Source organism: Ochotona princeps, chromosome 1 (genome assembly GCF_030435755.1).
Source record: "Ochotona princeps isolate mOchPri1 chromosome 1, mOchPri1.hap1, whole genome shotgun sequence".
NCBI classification, from domain to species: Eukaryota; Metazoa; Chordata; class Mammalia; order Lagomorpha; family Ochotonidae; genus Ochotona; species Ochotona princeps.
The window spans coordinates 132,691,103-132,710,838 of NC_080832.1; the positions used below are offsets into that span (position 1 = coordinate 132,691,103).

The window sequence follows — 19,736 nt, forward strand, 5'->3', positions numbered from 1 at the left end:
AAGTTAGTCTAGGATGGCAGCAGAGGGTAAGTGCCAGCATGCAATAGTCCTGCAAGGTACAATGATGAGAGCTGGGAGAATTATTTATGCTTTAGTTGCTATCCTCTAGGCGCCAGGCAGCCTGGTGTTAAGTGAACAACCCCTCATTAACATAGAGGCCTGTGATCCTTCTCTCCAGGGCTTTTAGGGTTACCTGGCCTAGATGCTGATATTCTAAACATCTACCCTGCCCATAGCAGGGCCCATACCAGAGGGAAGTGTGCCTCCAGCCTCATCTTATTCCTGTAAAGAACCATGAGAGAGTCAAGGACCTAGTCTCCATCAATAAGATGAGGCCACCTACTGGACAGACTGAAACCTACTTTAAGACTTTGGTGAAGACTAAACCCAGCTAGGGCTATATCACTGATTGGTTGCCTTTCATTGTGGAGTCTGAGGCTGGGCCGCTGAATGCTTCCCTGACATGCAGTCTGCCTCATGATACAGCATGCACATGGTCTCTCCCAGCGTCAAGGAAATCGATACCTCTCAGCAAAGAAGGCGGCCAGCCAAGCAGTCTAGGATCAGGGGTGAGGCCACAAACACACAAAGGGAGTGCAAGCTGTCTCTGGCATCTTAGCCATGGTGCCTGGGGAGAATGTTCACCAAGTCAATAGCCATGTGCCAGGACCAGACTGAGCAAAGTCCATCCCTGTAAAGACTGCAACTCTGAGATGGCAGGGAGACATGAGTCTGCTGTTTGGCCAATGGGCTTAGTTCTTTGTGAACAGAGAGAGGGAGAGGTAGGGTCCCCCAACCCGGTGTCCATGACACCGGTAAAAAGATACACACGGTGGGAGAGGACGTCTAGCTCGAATCCCGACCCCAGGCCGCCATGTGCTCTTGGCTCATGGCGGACTGGGTCGGACATGCCTGGGTGCGGGGCCTGCTTCCTTCTGGGGTGAGTACGCCGGGGGGGGGAGGCCTCCCTGACTGGGTATGTCCGGGGCCCACCCACCGCCCTCATTGGGTGGTGAACGGGATTGGGGAGGGGTGCAACCTTGGGCCTGCGGGTTTAAACCTCAAGCTGCCAGAGGCGACTGGAGGGCTGCGGGAGAGGACGTCTAGCTCGAATCCCGACCCCAGCCTGCCATGTGCTCTTGGCTCATGGCGGGCTGGGCCCGGGTGGCCAGTGCACCATTTGGCGCCAGGCTGTGCCTGCTGGCCGCCCAGCCTGGGAGCTCTGGGGTAATGGATGTCTCACTCGCTGCTGAGATAGCTCTAGGCTGACCCCACTGTGTCTGGGATCTGAGTCAATCCTAAAGATTCCCAATGCCAGTAACTCTTCCTTTGAAGAACTTCCAATCCCTTAATTGTGCTGAGCTTTGAACACCTATCAAGTAAAAGATAAGCTCCAGCTTGTCTAGCAGGCTAGCACATAATGGTCCTCAGAGCAACCATGGGCAGGTGTGTGATTTACGGCTAGGAATAGGCCCAATATGGGAGGTAAGGGGACACCACAACTGGGATGAGTTTTCCACCAAGGGGTGTATGTGCTGGAATGGGGGCTGCGTTCTATCTAAGAAACAGTTGTAGTCACCCGAGGCACTAGTGTGGGCTGGGATTGGATGCACCAGGCCGGTTCAGATCCCAACACCATCTGGTGTCATGGAGAACCAGGGTAGGTGTGGCTCTGCCTAGGCTGGGTCTCAACCCCCTACTGAGCCATTTGTGAGCTGTATGTGGGTATGGACAAGCCATGGCTGGGCTGAAACATCCAACAACAAGAACCAGAATGGGGTGAAAGCCAGCCAGGAAAAGCCACTGCTCCTGCTAGGACAGGAGGTGAACCGAGTAAGGTTGGCTCAAGAACCCCCTCGCAAGCACAAAATCTGGCATTGGGAGGGGTTCTGATGGAGGAGCCTGGGCAACTCCTCTGGCAGGACAAACTCCCTGCAGGTAAGCGCAAGAAACATGATAGGAAACAGCCCAGAATAGGCCATGGAAAGTTTCCCACTGGCATACATTCGGCATGGGTCAGGAGCAGATCAGGCTGAATCAGTTCATGTCATCCACTGGCAAATCCGATCACCAGAACAGAGTGTGGGATGGGCCGGGTTTGGTACCGACAAAAGCAGTACACATTATGGAATGCCAGGGTGTGGTTGCCTGTACTGGATATGAATGCAGCATCCAACCAGCACACGTGAGATCCAGGAAGGAAGGGGCAGAGCTGGGGGGGGGATTCAGGGGCTGGTCCCCTCGCTGGAGAGCTACTCCCACTGGAGAGAGTGGGCTGGGATAGAGACAGACCCGACTAAGCAAGGCTATAACACCTGTGCGCTGCATGTGGACTAGATCAGGGCCGCAGCATCAGCTGGCAGAAGCTGGCACTGGGAACTAATTCTATCGAGTCAAATCACAGGAGCACCTTAAGAGTGCATAAACCGGGACAGAGAGACCTGGGAGGGAAAAGTGGGTTCCCCCTCTTGGGTCACTACTCCCGTGGGAGCACATGAAAACTTAGATGGGGGCTGGGATGGCTAGATAGAGAGGTACTCAACCACTTATGTGAGGGCTGGATGGTTGAGTTGGTTAGATAGAACTAAGCTTTAATACCCACTGACAAGTACCAGAGCCAAATGGGATGTGGGACAGACTGGACTAGTCTGCTACACATACTGGCAAACCAAGGTAGGGGTCGGGCTTGGTGGGGGTTATTGTGTGTCGCCCCAACTAGGCTGCAGCTCCCACTGGTTGATGCAAGGGCTGAACCAGACTGGACTGCAACACCCATTGGTTCCAGTGCAAGTCGGGACTGAAAACAGAACCAACCCAGCAATTGAAACCACCAGCTGACCGTGGTGATGGACTGTGCCGGGCCCTGTGCTTGCTAGAACATACAAGAAACTAATCTGGGAATACCTCAAAGTATCTTGGGAGATCTCCCCAATCGAACTGCTGGACTCAGAACTCTAACCAAAGACAGAAGACAGAACAGGACAATCATTCATTTCAGCTTTATGTTGGCAGCGAAATATGGGTCAAACGGAGACTTTATGATGGACCATATCAATCAGTGGACGACCTCATCGAGCGAAACTGGCAGCGATTCATAATTGGAGAGCTATTAACACCACTTGAGCACATATCTCAGAGCATGCCCCACATCCGGGACTTGGGGTGGGCGGGAAACCAGGTTGGGCTTCTCCCTCAATATTTACCTCAGATACATGATGGAAACAATATTGACATAATAGCATTACCCACTTCCCTACCCCCCTGAACCTTTTTTTTTTTCTTTCTTTTTCTTCTTTTTCCTTTAACTGTAATTAACTATGTAAAGTTTGTCAACAATACAATAAAATAGATTTATATATATATATATATATATATATATATATATATATATATATATATATATATATATATATAAAGATACACACGCCCACACTGCACATGGGGTACAGTCATACGGCTGACCCCTGGCTGGGGCATCAGTGTGTGGGACATACAGCTCTGGCCTTGGCCCACACTGCTTCTGTCAAGAAGCCAACGATTTGCCCCCCAGAGATGATCTGGGATGTGGGCAGGCAAACCGGGGCTGTGTCAGAGGTACTTGGTCCGAAGAAGGGACAGACGTGCCTCTCTGTGCTCATGCACTGCACTGCCATACCATTGCAGCCTCCCAGTGTTGCTGTTGACTTGGACCCCATACTCAGTAGCCCTTAAGAAATTCAGGATTTTTTTCTCTATAAGATGAGCTTAGTCTCTTTTTGGGATGGGGGAATAAGTTGTCTGGTTGCTATAGGGCCCTTCCTCAGGTGGGACCCAATCTTAAAAAAAGTGCCAGGGAAAATAATTTTTTAAAATGATTTAAAAAGAAAAATTTGCAAAGTGCAGAAGTTTCAGATGTAATATCACAGCATTACATCTGATTTGATGTAATTTAAATATTTTAATACATGAATGACATTTATAAAGATAATATTGCATATATCAATTAGTAGCTTAAAAGTAAAAAATGGGTTAAACTTTTTCTGTTAACAGGAGTGGGAGATGAGGCATGGGTTTAAACAGCAATGGAGAAAAATGAATCTGAATTTGTATATGATTATTCTCATTTACTTAGTGTTATCATCTGAAGTGTTATCATCACTTTGTCCACTTCTGGTCTAGGACCTTAAGTGAAGTTCTGACTCTAGAAGTCCAGCAAGGGGGGCCAGTGAGTGCCAGGACTCCACTGTTTCACAGCTGAAGAGCATGTGGACTACCAGTGTCCCCTGAATATGGACAGATGTCTTCCACCCACTTCACCAAGTGCTGGGTTGGAGAGGGCCTGGAGGGCTGTCTTCCCAACCTCTCTTGCCCACCATGTGTAGGGTGCCTGCCCGCAGGTCAGATCCAGGATGCCAAGCAGCAAAGTTCTGGGAGCTGCCTGGTGTCAGCATCACAGCGCTGCCCACCTTAGCAGAAATGAGGCTGTGGTGGGGTGCAGCTGAAGGATAGTGCCTCACAGCAGTGGACAGGCTTGCTGGGTTAACTGATATAATCTTTGGACCCCAGTGGCTCCTCACATCCTGCCCTTACTGTCTCTTCCTTTAAGAACTGCCATGAGGTGTCAGCTGGGTAGGCAGGTGAGCAGTTTAGCTCACTGGAATGTGAGAACTCAGGCCCACTGTTGGGAAGTTACAGCAGTTGGCAGGTATGTCAGTTAAATGAGTCTCTGTCCCGGAATGCTTAAAAACCACTGACTTCAGACAAGCAAACATACAAACAAACTAAAAAACCTGGAATAAATAGACAAACAACAGAAAGTAAAGCTTAGAATCTGACAGGAAAGGGCTAGCATGGATTTACTCATGCCTCACTAGGTGGGACACAAAGATTAGTCACGCCTCACCATGGTGTTGAAGATTTCTCTGCACACCCCTCCAAAAACAAAATGTCCTGCACCTTAATTGTCGACAAATGTCTTGTTAAAGTTATAAGCCAGTCTAAATTATCCTAAAATCTGCCAAGTTCAACAAAAATATACTTCAACACAACAAACGGCTAAATACTAAAATGAATATAGACACGAGACAGCTGAATAGTACCCTATAGCCATTTTAAGGTGTATAGCCGGTTCTGTATATCAACTAAAATTGAAATGTCAATGAGCTAATCATAGGATGTGGTTAAGAACTTGCATTTTTTTAAACATACTGGTTACTCAAAAACATGTCAATTCCATAATGTTGTAAATTGTCGTTGATGTTATGTTAGGGTTCTTAACAGATCGGGATGATATTCTGCCAGCTCTACCTTCAGACCAGAAATGGTCTCCCCAAGAAACTGTTCAATTCATCAGAACAATAAGATTCTGGACTCTATGCTTGGTATATGTTTGCAAAGAAAGAACCTTGATTGAATTTGAACTGTAATACTGCAACAAGGTGGAGGAATCCACCAGAGGGAAGGGCATGGGTACAGGTTGGGGGATTCCCAGAGCCTATGAAACTGTCACATAATGCAAAACAATTAATGAAATTTTTAAAAAAAGAAAAGAAATTAATGGCACCAGAAGAAGAAAAAAAAAAAAAAAAAAACACTGACTTCAGCCAAGTAGTACTTGGGAGCTCTCCTGCAGTGCAGTGGGAGCTGATGTAACCTCCTTGGTGAATAAAGACTTTGCCTTACAGTCCTTGTGTCCAGCTTGATTAACCTCGCTCTAGGGAACAAGGCAGTCCTTTAGGGGGTGAGCATGGGATGACCCCAATAAGTGCTCACACTGGTGAGTGGAATGAAAGGGACTGGGCTAGGAGAGGTCTCAAGAGCTGAGACCCATGAACAGGGGGGAGAGAAGGAACAGAGTGCTGATGAGCTCTGTTCAGGCAGTGGCAGGAGAAACTATGAGCCACAGAAAGGATTCACCTGGACTCGTGGTTTCTGAAATGGGAGGAGGCTGGGAAGCCAGAAGGCCAGCACTCCAGGTGTGTATCCAGGGCCAGGGTTGGGGGCTGGTTTGTGAGTTTTGGGCCATAGGCAAAGTGGAGATGCATCTAGAGGGCCACATGGACTGCCTCCTGCCCTCTGGAAACAGTCACACTGCTGCTCTGAAGATGGCCCTGTGCTCCCCATGGGCCTCAGGGCCTGAGCAGGTGGTGGAGACCAGTAGGACCCAGGAGGAAATGCTGGTAGAGCAGATCTGGCCCTTCTCTCCATGAACTGCAGGAAGGAGGGAAGAGCATTTAAAAAAAAAAATGCATGGGCCAGTGCCACAGGTCAACAGGCTAATCCTCCACTTGCAAGGGCCAGGAACCCATATGAGTGTTGGTTCATATCCTGGCTTCTGCACTTCCCATTCCACTCCCTGCTTATGCCCTGGGAAATCATGGAGGATGCATCAATTTCTTGGGTCCCTGCATCCGTGTTGGATATCCGGAAGAGGGTCCTGGCTTCATGGTTCACCATTGCAGCCATTTGAGAAATGAACCAAGATGTGAAAGATTTTTCTGTCTCTCTTTCTGTCTGTAATTCTGCCTTTCAAGTAAAAAGCACACAATTTTACAATAAATTGAAAAATACTCAGGACATGGGTAAGCTCCTGCTGGGGACCACCTGTGATGAGAGGCTGTGGAAGGAGCTGCATCCATCCAGTGCTGGATGCCCTCCAAGGTTTGAAAATTCATAGTGCTCCAGGCAAGGCAACTGCCCTGTTGGTCATCTGAATGCTACTTAAAGCACATCTGTATCTAAGGGCTTCAGAAGGTGGAAGCTGTTCCTGGCACCATGTGTCCTCAGAGAGAAAGTTGGCCTCTGAGAGCTTTCGTTTGATCAACTTCAAGAGCATGCGTCCTCATTGTCCTCCTGAAACCTTTTAATCCGCAGGGGAAATTCTGCCAGCCTGAAGCACAGGTGTGTTTTATATCTCCTCCTCTGCTTTGATTGCCTTCTGAAGCATCTTTTCATGAGCAATCCCTTCTCAACACCAGGGCCTGGGCTCAGAAATTTTGTGGTAGGTGTCTGAACTGCTCCTGCAAGAAGAAAGTACCATAGGCTTGCTGAAGCAAATAGCCCAAGTTGAAGCATATTTTGGATTGCTCAGTTTTTAGCCTGTGGCCCATATATCTATTTTTAGATCTATGACGTTATGGGGTTGTCTAGGTGTATATTAACCAGACAAAAGGGTTTTCTTCTTAGTTAATGAACTCGAAAACTCTTCTGAAGGGTGCCTGCTAGTCTCTATCAGCAACCGCTCCCTTCTTCCCTGCAAGCATCCCATCCTTAATCATCTTCTCTGGCACTTAGTATTTCTGCTCTCAGAACTGCCTTCACCTCGTAGGTGTTCCAAGCAATCACCTGGCTTTGATCTTAGCTGGCCAAAAGCTGTTCTGTGACCAGAGCACTGGCAAATGGATTCAGTTATCCCATTGTCCATTCCAGGGCTCACTCCCAGGTTAAGACTATGTCAAGAATTAGAGGAAAAAAATCTGTGTTCCAGCTCTTATTTTTCCTGAGAGAGGGCATGCTTCTTCTGTACTGGCTGCTTGCAGAAGCAGAGCTGTTGGCGACTTAGGAATGGCAGCATTCCATCTGGGGTGCACAGTACCCTAAGGAAGAGGTTTGTGTTCTGGAGTGCAAGAGCAACCACACTGCACCCAAGTGTAGGATGTTAGGAAGAGTCTTGATTTCCCAAGCTTAGTGACAGCAGCTCCTGCTACACTCCAGGAGCCACTTCACCAAGCTGCTAAAGTCAGGCTTTTTAAAGCTCTCATCCTCAGGTCAGATTGAGAGCAATGTAGTAGAAATAAAGTTTCAGGCAAGCAGAGAATTACCAGTGCCAAAAGTTACAATGAACTAAACTACAGCAGGCAGGAGGGGCCAGGTTTCTGGGCCCTGTGCACTGTCAATTAACCTGACAGGCGGGATTGTGCCATCAGTAGCAGCACCCCATTACACTTTGCTTACTGTGCCTTCAGTGGACTTGAGTCTACATGCCTACTCATTAGAGTGACTGATTTAGGGTGTCTGGATACATCAGTGCATGTCTTAACACATCTATCCAATGCCACCGGTGCTCAGAGAATCACTTGGTTGGTTGGAAACTCTTGATTCAGAGGTTGACTTTCAGGAATCCAGATGCGTGTCAACTTGGAATTAGGCATTTGTTGTTGTTGTTTTGTTTTGCTTTGTATTTTTCGGGGGGGGGGGGCAGCAATGTGTGAAAATTGCTTTGAATTATAAAGGAGTTGTGGGATCCTAACATGACTGTGAATTTCACAAGATGAGCTGGGGTTTCTAACTAGAGACCCTGGGAGAGGAACTCAAATGTTTTTGTTCCTCAGACTTTCTCACCAAAGTCTCCACTTTTCTGTTTTTCTAATACGTGCAAACTCTAACTACTTTGGATGTCTTCAGCACCCCTGTAGAAGGACAAACTTTATGATTTCAGAGCAGAGAGAGGCCAAAATACTGTGGCACAGAGAAGGCTGTATTTAGACAAGTGATATTTATACAAACATCCAAATTAGAAGAGAAAACATATTTCCTTAGATTTCAAACACTGGGAGAATCAAGATGGCAGAATAGGGTAAGGGCACATTTAAATGGAGGGAAAAACATTAAATCAGGATGAAGCAGAAAGGACATATTTCAGGAAATAGGAAAGGACAGAACAACAGCAGATGGGTACCTGGAGATTGGCAGACGTAGAAAAGCAGCGGGCATAGCAGTGTGGTGTTGCAGTGACTGACACTCCAGCCGCATTCAGCTAATGGTGATCTGAACTTCACCAGCAGCCAGAACTTCACCAGCAACCAGGTGGGAAGGGACTTTCACTGGGAGCTCTGGAGGTGAATCCAAAGAACTGTCCGTCCTGCTGGTCCATTTGGTATGACCAGGAGCAGAGACAGAACAGCAGATCTCAGACGGGCAGTGTGAGAACAGGGTGGGTTTCATAGCCCAGTCAGCCCCCTAGAGCTGAATTGGGCGCCATACTGTGTAAGGAGGAAAGGGCAAGAGAAAGGACTGAGCATATGCTGATCTGGGAGTGAACTAATTTTTGACTCGGTGAACTGCAACAACGTCGCATTCTACAGGTTCCAGCTAGGGCAAGACTGGGTAGCCCTCAGATCAAGAACTGGTACGTCTGGCACCATTTTGCACACTGCGGCAATAGCTTTGGGACTACAGGGGACAACAGTGAACTGTGCATGTGCTGAGATTGCGAGAACTTGCTGAGGTCTGTGGTTTGCACAGGTCTCACAGGTAAATAATACCGACTGTGGCATAGTACGGGTCAAAATAGGTCCGTGTGGCACCCAGACCTAATGTCCAACAGGTTCCGAAAAGATCAGCGCCACCAACAACCTAATTATATAGAATGCCTGGTATCTCTCTAATCTTGGGACCTGCTTCAACCAGAAGTGGGATAAAGATTGCAGAGACAACAGTGCAGCCTCAGCATGGTAGCACAGGAGGTAGAGAGTGGTGAGCCAAGACCTAGGGCTGTAGAGACCACGGTGGACATCTGACATAAGAACCCAGATCTGGAACTTGCTGGAGGTTGTGGCACAAGTGGCTGCAAGCAAAAAGTTGTGTCCCAACCACAGTAAGTAAATTCATATTGTAGACCTGTAGATAGCACAGCTTATAAACCTGCCCCAAGGAGAAGACTCTGATAACCAGAAGTATAATGATCAAGAGCAGAAGAAGAGACAAAGGCATAATGAATATTACCGAAAACTCCTCTGCAATGGAGTAAAACCCTATGCCAATCTCAGAGTTAACTGAGGAAGACATCAAGAAAATGGGGCACACAGAATCCATCAGACTCATTTTAAAGAGTTTGATCAACAATGAGAAGCTCATGCAAGAGTTCAAAGAATTTGAGGAAGCAATAAAGCAAATCAAGGCTGGTATATCAGAAATTAAGTACAGAGTAGAGCAAATTAAGAGTACAGTGGAGAGTCTCCAAAATAGAATGAAGCAAGCCAAAGATAGAATCTCAAAATTGGAAGATATTTCCTGCCATCGGGGGAAGCAAACATAAAGTTGGAAGCAGAGCTGGATTGGGCCAAAAAAAGTATTCAAGAATTGAAAGACACTATTAAGAGGCCAAATCTAAGAGTTATGGGAGTCCCAGAAGGTGCAGAAAGAGAAGCTGAGTTTGCAAACGTATTTAATGAAATAATAAAGGAAAATTTCCCTAATCTAGAGAAAGAATTGGGAAACAAGATCCAGGAGGGGCACAGAACTCCCAACAGGCTTGATCAAAAACAATCTTCAACATGACATATGATAATCAAGCTCTCTTCAATTGAACATAAGGGGAAGATCCTTAAATGTGCACGTGAAAAAAAATCAATTGACATATAAAAGAATGCCAATTAAGCTCACAGGAGATCTCTCCCAGTAAACTCTACAGGCAAGAAGAGAATGGAGTGACATATTCCAGATTCTAGAAGAAAAAAAATTTCGGCCTAGGCTAACATGTCCTTCAAAGCTTTCTTTCATCTTTGAAAATGAAATAAAATTCTTCCACAGTAAAGAAAAGCTAAAAGAATTTGCCTCTTCCAAACCTGCCCTACAAATGATACTTCAAGATGATGTCTTCACAGAGAAGAGGAATAGCACCTACCAAAACCAAAGGCAAACGGGAAGAACATCCCAGTGAAATGATAACAGAAGACTAAACGAATGAACAACCCATTCCTAAATGACAGAACCAAAGTAACACCCATGTATAGTAACTGCTGAATGTAAATGGCTAAAGCTCAATCAAACGTCATAGATTAGTAGACTGGATAAAAAACAAAACCCTTCTATTTATTGTCTGGAGGAGACACACTTCACCAACAAAAATCAGCGGAAACTATATCACATGGGTTTTGTTGTTTTTGCTTAGTTTCATCTTTTCAAAACAGTTTCTTCTGATTAAATCATTCAATGACTCGTAGATCATCCAGTGGCATCATTTTCTTCAAAAAGGTTCTTGATTTTCATTTCTTCAGCTACACATTAGCATTTAGTAGCATGTTATTTAACTTCATTGTGTTGTTAATTTCTTTTTTTCCTGGATGTTTGATTTTGTTTTGTGGCTCTTCATTTAAAGGGATGTATAGTAGCTGTGTAATAGAGACTTTCATATCTAGTAACATGTCATTTAGCTTCATGGCATTGTAAATTTCCATTTTTCTTTCTATTGTTGATTTTGTATCATGAGTTTTCATTTAAGGGGATGTACAGTAATTGTGTAATGGAGACTGTCATATCTAGTAACATGACATTTAACTTCATGGGATTGTAAGTTTCTATTTTTCTGTCTATTGTTGATTTTAAATCATGACTTTTCATTTAAGGGGATACATTAGCTGTGAAAAGGAGACTAACATTCAGATGTGAGGATGCAGTGTGGTATGCATTTTTGCTTCTATCCAAAGATGGACTTACATGAAACTGTTTGCTATATCTTGACCACAGGATTCTGGACTCTCTGCCATTGTCCATGCCCGCAATGATGGACATATGACTGAGTATGAAGAACTATATGTTAGTAATGATATAGAGGAACTAGGTGGGGTGGAGAGGGAATTGGGGAGGGGACAAGGAAATATTGAACTGTATCATAAAATGATAGTAATAATAAAATGTAATTAAAAAAGATTTCAAACACTGAACTTGATGTAAAGCAGAAATAAAAAACTGCTACAAAATTGAACACAAATCAACAGAGCAAAAAAAAAAAAAAGAAAGAAAGAAAAAAGAAAAACCAGCATGAAAGCACTGAGACAATCCAGGACGAGTTGAGCTACTGATGAGAAAAGCTGGCATTCTTCACCATGAAGCCGGGATATCCACAGTGTGCTAAATCCCACTGCCTGCTAGTCAATACAAAGGCCTGAAAATCCCAGGAAGCAAGACACTGTTACCCACATGCAGAAGAATGATTGGTGAGTGCATTCAGCTCCGTGAATGTGAGACATAATAGGCAGACTGGAGAGTGTAACAGCTAAACCAGCATGCACAACTGTTTCATAGAAAGTAGACATGTAACAAAAGGGAAACTTAGAAAGAGAGTTGCCCCACTGTCCCAGTAGCCTAGAAAAAGCTAAAGTCCTTGCTTTGAAAGCACCTGGATCCCATATGGGTGCCAGTTCTAATCCCTGTGGCCCCAGTTCCCATCTAGCTCCCTGCTGGTGGCCTGGAAAAGCAGTTGATGATGGCCCAAAGCCTTGAGACCCAGCAACTACGTGGGAGACGCAGAAGAGGTTCCTGGCACCTGGCTTTGGATCAGTTCAGATCAGGCCATTGTGGCCACTTGAGGAGTGAATCAATGGGTGAAAAATCTTCCTCTCTGTCTCTCCTCCTCTGTCTATATCTGGCATTCCAATGAAAATAAATAAATTTAAAAAAAGAAAGAAACACAGACTTGACAGGAATAGTTCCTTAGAAATGATTAACTTAAATTAGAGACTTGGAAAAAATATCTGAACTTTAACCCAGAAGCAATAAGAATGCTGCATGTTTGCCCAATATGGTAGTCTAGTGGTTAAAGTCCTCATCTTGTGCACATTGGGATCCCATATGAATGCCAATTCCAATCCTGGAGGCCCTGTTTCCCATCCAGCTCCCTGCTTGTGGCCTGGGAAAGCAGTTGAGGATGGCCCAAAGCCTTCTGACCCTGCACCCATGTGGGAGATCCAAAGAGGCTCCTGAATGGCTGGTTAGGATGGGCAGAGCTCCAGCCATTGTGGCTGCTTCGGTGGTGAATCAATGGATGCAAGATCTTCCTCTGTCTCTCCTCTCTGTAAATCTGACTTTCCATTAAAAAAAAAAAAAAAAAGACAAAAAAAAGTAAAAGGAAAAGAATGACTAAAATACATGGAGCAGTCTGCTCCTGGGGAACATCAAGAAACCAGTATAAACCCAAGAAGGAAGCAAAAATGAGATGAGAATATATTATTTTTGGAGTTTTAATGGCTGCCAATTCCTAAAATTTGAGGATAATTTTAAATCTACAGAATGAAAATTCTCAATAGATCCCCAGTTCATTTCTCTCTCTCTTTCTGCCTCCATTTCTCTCACACAAAGTCACACAGCATACAGAAAAACAAAAAGTCACATATTATTAACATTACTTGAAGTCAACAATGACAAACTTTAATAAGGGCAAGCATTTGGCAAAAAAGTTAAAATTCGATGTGCAACAGTAGAATGGGCTCTGATCCTGGTACTTGGATACAACAATTTCAAGGCTTTTGAGTAAAAGTTCATTAGTAGGATACATGACTATGTTAAATTTCGCTTCTAGTTTTTAAATTAAGTTCCAAATTTTTCCACACTAACTGAACTAATTGATATTTCCATCAATAGTATGGAAAGATTGCTTCTTAGCAAAATCTTCACCAGCATATGTTATTACTATCTATATTGTTTTTCAAAGTGTATTTACAAATTGAGAAAGTCAGACACACAAAAACATTTTAGATTTTCTTCTATGCTTATGATCTATATATGCAGTAAATCAGCACCATCTATTTTCATCTAACTACATGCTAGAGCATCAGAAATTTTTTATCCTATATATATGCAACCTATTACTCATGAATTGACTTGATCATTTTCTCCCTCCTGACTTCCTTTCCCAGACTTTGGTTACATAATATTTATATCTTCAATGGGATTGTCTTTTATTTTCTGATTCAACATTTTTAACAATTTTGTTATTTTTCATTCTTCTGTGCTTCCCTTATTTCAAGAACACAGTCCCCCCGGGTGCATCGGTTTTATTGGAAATAATAAGGCTGCTTTCTATGGCTGAATAGTATTCCACAATAGAAATTATATATAATATGGTATAATATTATATAATTTGCATATATTATTATACATAATTACATATGAATATATAATGCAATTCTGTATATTATACAATATAATCACCATTACATAATTAATATAATAAATTAACAGGTAACAGTAATATTGTTAGCAGATAAATTTTATTTGCCTTCAGTATATAACTTGATGAGGATTTGGGGGAGACCAAGCTGAATGTAAGCCTAATCCTCATTTGCATTGTGTCATATCCTTGCTTTTGGGAGATTGACTCATGTAATTTCCTTATGTGCAAGGTATACTTTTCTTTGTTTAATTCAAGTCCTCTGTCTCCTAAAAGTCCTTATGTCAAAACAAACCCTGAAAAATAAGTTCACAATAGAGTTACATTTGGACAAATCAAGTCAACATAGGCAATCACCTATGGCAGTCCTCTATACCTTTAAATACTGGCTGAGCCCCCCCCCCCCCGGGCTGAGTGATGTCACCAGTACATCCTAGAATTTTGAGGTCTTCATTGTGATTTGAATCATAACAGTCCTGCTGCCGTACTGAGTACCAGGCAGGACAGTGCTTAGGAGCCGCTAGCGTCTCCTGTGATTTGGTGTCCTTGGATTTTCATATTCAGTATTTTCTTGATACCATCAACTACCTGACAGTAGAGTTACAGGTAGAAAGCTTAGCTTTTCTGAGTAACTCTTTAAAGAGTTGAACCATGGAGCAGAAAGAGAAAAGGAAACATCTGGAGCTTGAATACAGTCCTCCTGCTCTAAAGAAATCAAGAGGTATGTGGAGACTATCCTTGGCAATGTGGTAACCAAGAATGCCCTCTGCCAGGAGGTAGAGTAGTTCCCTAGTAGTAGTGGAGAAAATAGTTAAGGCAGGCAACTGAGACAGTGAAGCAAGGAAACAGAGAGTGAGGAGGAGCTGACTATTCATGGCTCCTTCTGAGAGCCCAGCTTGCTCTCAGGTGACCCAGGTACAAAGTCTATGTTTACACAAAGTTCAGCCTGGCCCGAATTTGGTCATTGGCAGCCAATTGGGGAGTGAAATGATGGATTAAAGATCTCTGTTTCTTTGTAAGTCTGATTTCAAGATAAATATTTTTCAGATGGTTAGGGATAAGTGTAAGCTTATAAAAGGTATTCCTTACTAAGGCATAAAAATATGTCTAAGGATGAACATAAGCTCATAAAGAATTGATTGTTTACTAAGGGATAAAAACAAATTATTTATTTTAGTCTACACAAATGTAAATGTTGTAAGTTAATGTCAGACATAAAATAGGTTGGGCCCCACATGCTGGCTCAGGGGCTAAATCCTCACCATATAAACGCTAGGATCCCATATGGTTGTTGGTTTGTGTCCCAGCTGTTCCACTTCCCATCTGGCTCCCTGTTTGGGGCCTGGAAGGATAGTGGAGGATAACCCAAGACCTTGGGGCCCACATGGAAAAAGCTCCTAGGTTCAGATTGGCTCAGCAACGGCTGTTGTAGCCACTTGGGGAATGCACCAGTAGATGGAAGATCTTTCTGTCTCTCTTCTCTGTGGAACTGTCTTTCCAATCAGGGTGAATACATCTTAAATAAAAGAGGACACAAACATGCATAGTCCCATTTAGTCACACTGATTACATGGGAAGTGGGTTTGACTCTTTTTGGAAATATAGCCAGTTGGGCAGTTATGGTTACCATGGAACCTAACCAAAAACAAACAACTCATTAGACAGGGCAACTGCTCAGTGGGGGGAGCTGCAGATTGAAGCCAACTGCAGCATTCAAAACTGTAATTCATATAACATAGGAGTATCTGATATTTTCAACAAAATTTTGGGTTTTCCATATTCTGATGCTCACTTTGAGAGGGTCTGAAGAGTGAAAGATGACTTTATTTCAACTTCACTAAGATTAGTGCATACTCAAAGATGTCATTGAGTGTAAACAATGAGACCTGTAGAGCAAGGGTCATAACTTTGATGCTATACACACAACTATACACACATAACCTACATGAATAAGAGGGACTGAGTATGATATTGAATCTGTTTTTTTACATGCTGTCTACCCATTGTGATTACCTGACTCTCAACAATGCCATTAGAAATTAGGCAATGGTACTCATTCCATGATCTATTTCTTTTCTGTATAAGAATTCAGGGGTTATGTGCAGGTCAAGTGGGCAGATTTTCTCCACAAGATACTTGATAAGCCATCAGAGTTGAGTCACACCAACACCCATAAACAGGAGAAATGTTTCTGTAACAGGAGTGCTAATGTTTTCAGCAATATATAACCTTTATTTTCTGAACTTATAGGTATGTCTGTTCTCAATACGTAGCACGTATCCTTCATTATATGTGTAAGTTAGAGAAATGAATGAAACACATAATATTTATCGAATGATTATTGTTCCATTCTCCATCAATCACAGATTTGTGTAAGGGGGAGTCACCACCTGGGAGCATTTTGGATGGCAAGATCCTGTTCCAAGAGGAAGAAGATCCATCTGGCAAGTTGCAGTGCTACACCCGTGACTCCAGTGTGTGCACGCCCTATGATGTTGGTAAGGAGGTAGGATGCTCAAGAACAGATAAATCAGGGCAACGGGAGGGGGAACAGATCTGTAGCCACTAAGTTGATCAACAGTTCTCATAGAAACTCAATGACAGCAATATATGTATAAGATGCTGTTTTCAAGATAAACTGTAGTACTGTCATCAAGAAGGAATAAATACATTTTTTAAGATTAAGGTGACGAGAAAACTGCAGAACCATTAATGGAGTAAATCTGTTCAGCAAAAATACATTCAGAGAAATGAAGATCAGGAACCAACTCTGTGCTTAGAGCTTAGTAGGTATGTGATTGAATACTAAAACACCTCTACAATTAAGCACACTTGTACTGATGATAGCAGGCCAAATAAAAAGGAATGTGTGCACTTGGTCATCAAGTTCAAGTGAACTACATAGCCCAACCCTGAATTACTTCACTTTCCCTCAAATATGAGCAATTGCTTCCCAAAGGCTAAATTTGATACCTTGAGGGAATGACAAATAGGGGCCATTCCTCTAAGAACAGCACACGGCCCCTCAGTACAGTCACCACATTTGATCTGGGACAGCTGTGGGTGAGGCTGTGAGCACTGCAGGTGTGTACAGAATGTGATCTTAACCTTCCCAGCAAACTGAACACCTGCCCACATGTTCTACTGCTTCTCCTCAGCAACCCCATTTCTCCTCCTGTTAACTTACTCTTTCAAATTAAATAGGAGTGATTAGTACAAAATGTGTACTCCATGTCTTTCCCATACACCATTTCTCCCAAGGAAAAGGAAGCTAATCTTGGATATCGGACTTTATTAACTGACTTCATCTTCTGTTTGGGCAAGGTTCCCACTTTTCAATATTCTGTCAACATCTTCAGCAATGTCACATCAGAGATACTCAATCCTACTGATGTCTACACCACATACACAATTGTAACAACTTCTCTTATCTGTAGCAGTTTGCATGGTTCAGCTACTGACAGAGCAAGTCCCATGGTGGATGGTGGACAGGGAGGGGGCAGTAATGCCTGAAGCAAAAAAGCCACTTAGTTTGCTCCTTTTAGAATAGACACAGTTAAGCCATGATACAATGTGTTTTCTTGTAATTTTCTTCTCAGAGTTGCAGCTGCTTCAACAAGATGTGCCTGAGCCATGCGAGGTTGTGGAGATTGAAACCTGCAGCCAGGCATCAGGAGAGAGTGATTCCAGATCAGAACCAGTCTATTCTTCAAGCCCATCCAGCAATTCTAATGAAGAAGGTAAGGCAGATGCAAATGGAGTGTCTGAACCTACCCAGGATATTCAGTTAAGCTGAGACTGCCACCCCCTAATTACGTCACATTTCCTTCAGTGACACAAAAGTACTTCAGGAAAGAGTAAGGCTGAGGCTTTGGGGTGGGACAAACAGACAATGTGTTCCCAAGAAAGAGCACAGTCCTTCAGCACAGCATTGTCCCATGCGAGCCCTGGGAGAGGTGGCTGCATTGGCTGAGAGCGCCAAAAGTTGCACGAAAACTTGGCTGGAATTTTCCCATGCAGACTGGCACACACTCACGTTCATAGATCTCTACAGGCCCCATCAGCTCAGACCAAAATGACTATTTCTCCTTTCTTTAAACTGTTCTTTTCATGACACTTCTCATGCCCTGTGCCTCTTTGCCTTTCTGTAGACTCCTTACATGGGTACATCTTATACCATCCCCCTTGCAAACAGACAATCAGGCCTAACCTGTTACTGACTAATCCCTTGAATACCTTACACACACTCACAGCACACCTATCTTAACTAGCCCTGGGACTAAACTAAAGAAAATGCTTGCAATTTGAGAGAATTAAGTTTCTTAGGTAGCCTTTCTATTATGTCGCCACATTCACAATATCTGCAGCTTTTCAGAGCAGCATGATTTGAGAGCTCATGTGTACTTCCTATGATACTCTGTCTACCCTCTCAGACAGGAGCAAAGCTAGGAGCCATGCCTGTACTTGCTCAGTTGTGCTGCACATTACACAGTGCACACACACATACACACACACACACACTGCCTTTTACTAACACCAGAAAAATATACCAAGTGTGTTCAAGATGACAGAATCATCTCTAGCAGATATGCCATGCCCCTATTGTCACACACAAGCCTTACCAATTCCATCTCGTATAAGACGTATCATTTGAAGACACAAGTGAAAAGTCACATTTGTGCACACATCCATCACACACATCCCATGGGCAGGTATACTCTGAGTGCCTCAGAAACACTACACCTTTATGCAAACATAATCACGTTTTCTAACGGTTGAAATTTTCCTTGTTAGAAATGCATCAAAACCAGAAGGAAGATCTCGGTGTTAGACCCTCTGACAGGCCTTTACCCCAGGATGTGGAACAGAAGAGCTCCACCACCTGGAATGACATGTGCTTTCATGTGCACTTAGCCAATGAGCCCTGCTCAGATGCATTACATATGAGAAATGAGCGGGCCATGAAAATATATTACATGTATGTTAAAAGGCAGAGAGAGGCCAACACTGTATATAACACACAGGAAGGCTTGTTGCCCCCCAAGAAGAGGGCAAGAGTGCAAGAACTGAGCTGCATTGGGAAAGTCTCTTCGGAAGCCAGCTGCTCTTCTGTGCTTACAGAAGACATGATCATCGACAGTGAGGCCAGCTGTGACACCGTAGATGAAGACGATTTCGAGGGTGAGGGTCCAGCAGAGCTTCTAGCCCTGGAGGAGAGGCCCAGAATGAAGATACCTGAGAGGCTGTTGTGGCCAGAGAGTGGCTTTAAATGCATGGCCTGCTGCCGAGTGTTCCCCAGCCTAGACATCCTTGAGGAACACATAAAGAATGAAGTCAAGGAGGGCTTCAGTTGCCGCATTTTTCATCTGGCCTTTCCCTGGCTGAAATCAAAAGAATCGTAAACAAGAAGGTGACAAAGAAAAAGAGAATGCAGAAAAATCAAGCAGAAAAGTCAGGCGGAGTACACCTATGTATGAAAGGCAGAAATGTTTGTACATGAGGAAAACATCAAGCAAATATGCAAAGTGCTTTCAGCCCACGAGAAAGAGGATGGGCAGCAGTCTCACTGTGCTGACAGCTGCATCCACTCCAAGCAGCTGCAAGACCTGCTTTTGATTGCACAAACCCATCACCTAGTGACCCACAGGACCATGGAACCTTGGCAAATGGCATCTGCAATCCTCTACAGAGAGAAAGAAAAGTAGGCAGACCCTAACAGGAAGACCATATGCCCTCCCAACAGCAACAAACACCCTGATGTTACCACCAGCCCAGGTGAGAGGAAACTCATTCCCTGGAAATATAGACCGCTGTCATCTGCAATTAAAACAGGTGAGAGTTCACAGGTAGGAAAGCATCCCCAAAGACT

At 43.9% G+C, this 19,736-nt stretch overlaps 1 protein-coding gene across 1 annotated transcript; it reads left to right on the plus strand.

The window, feature by feature from the left end:
* The first annotated feature begins 14,339 nt into the window (after positions 1-14,339).
* LOC131481886 (protein FAM170A-like) lies at positions 14,340-19,272 on the plus strand. Its single transcript, XM_058672497.1, has 4 exons — positions 14,340-14,588; positions 16,234-16,365; positions 17,467-17,607; positions 18,662-19,272. Exons 1-4 carry the CDS (start codon positions 14,519-14,521, stop codon positions 19,267-19,269), a joined length of 951 nt encoding a protein of 316 aa, XP_058528480.1. The 5' UTR covers positions 14,340-14,518; the 3' UTR covers positions 19,270-19,272.
* Positions 19,273-19,736: the final 464 nt, after the last annotated feature.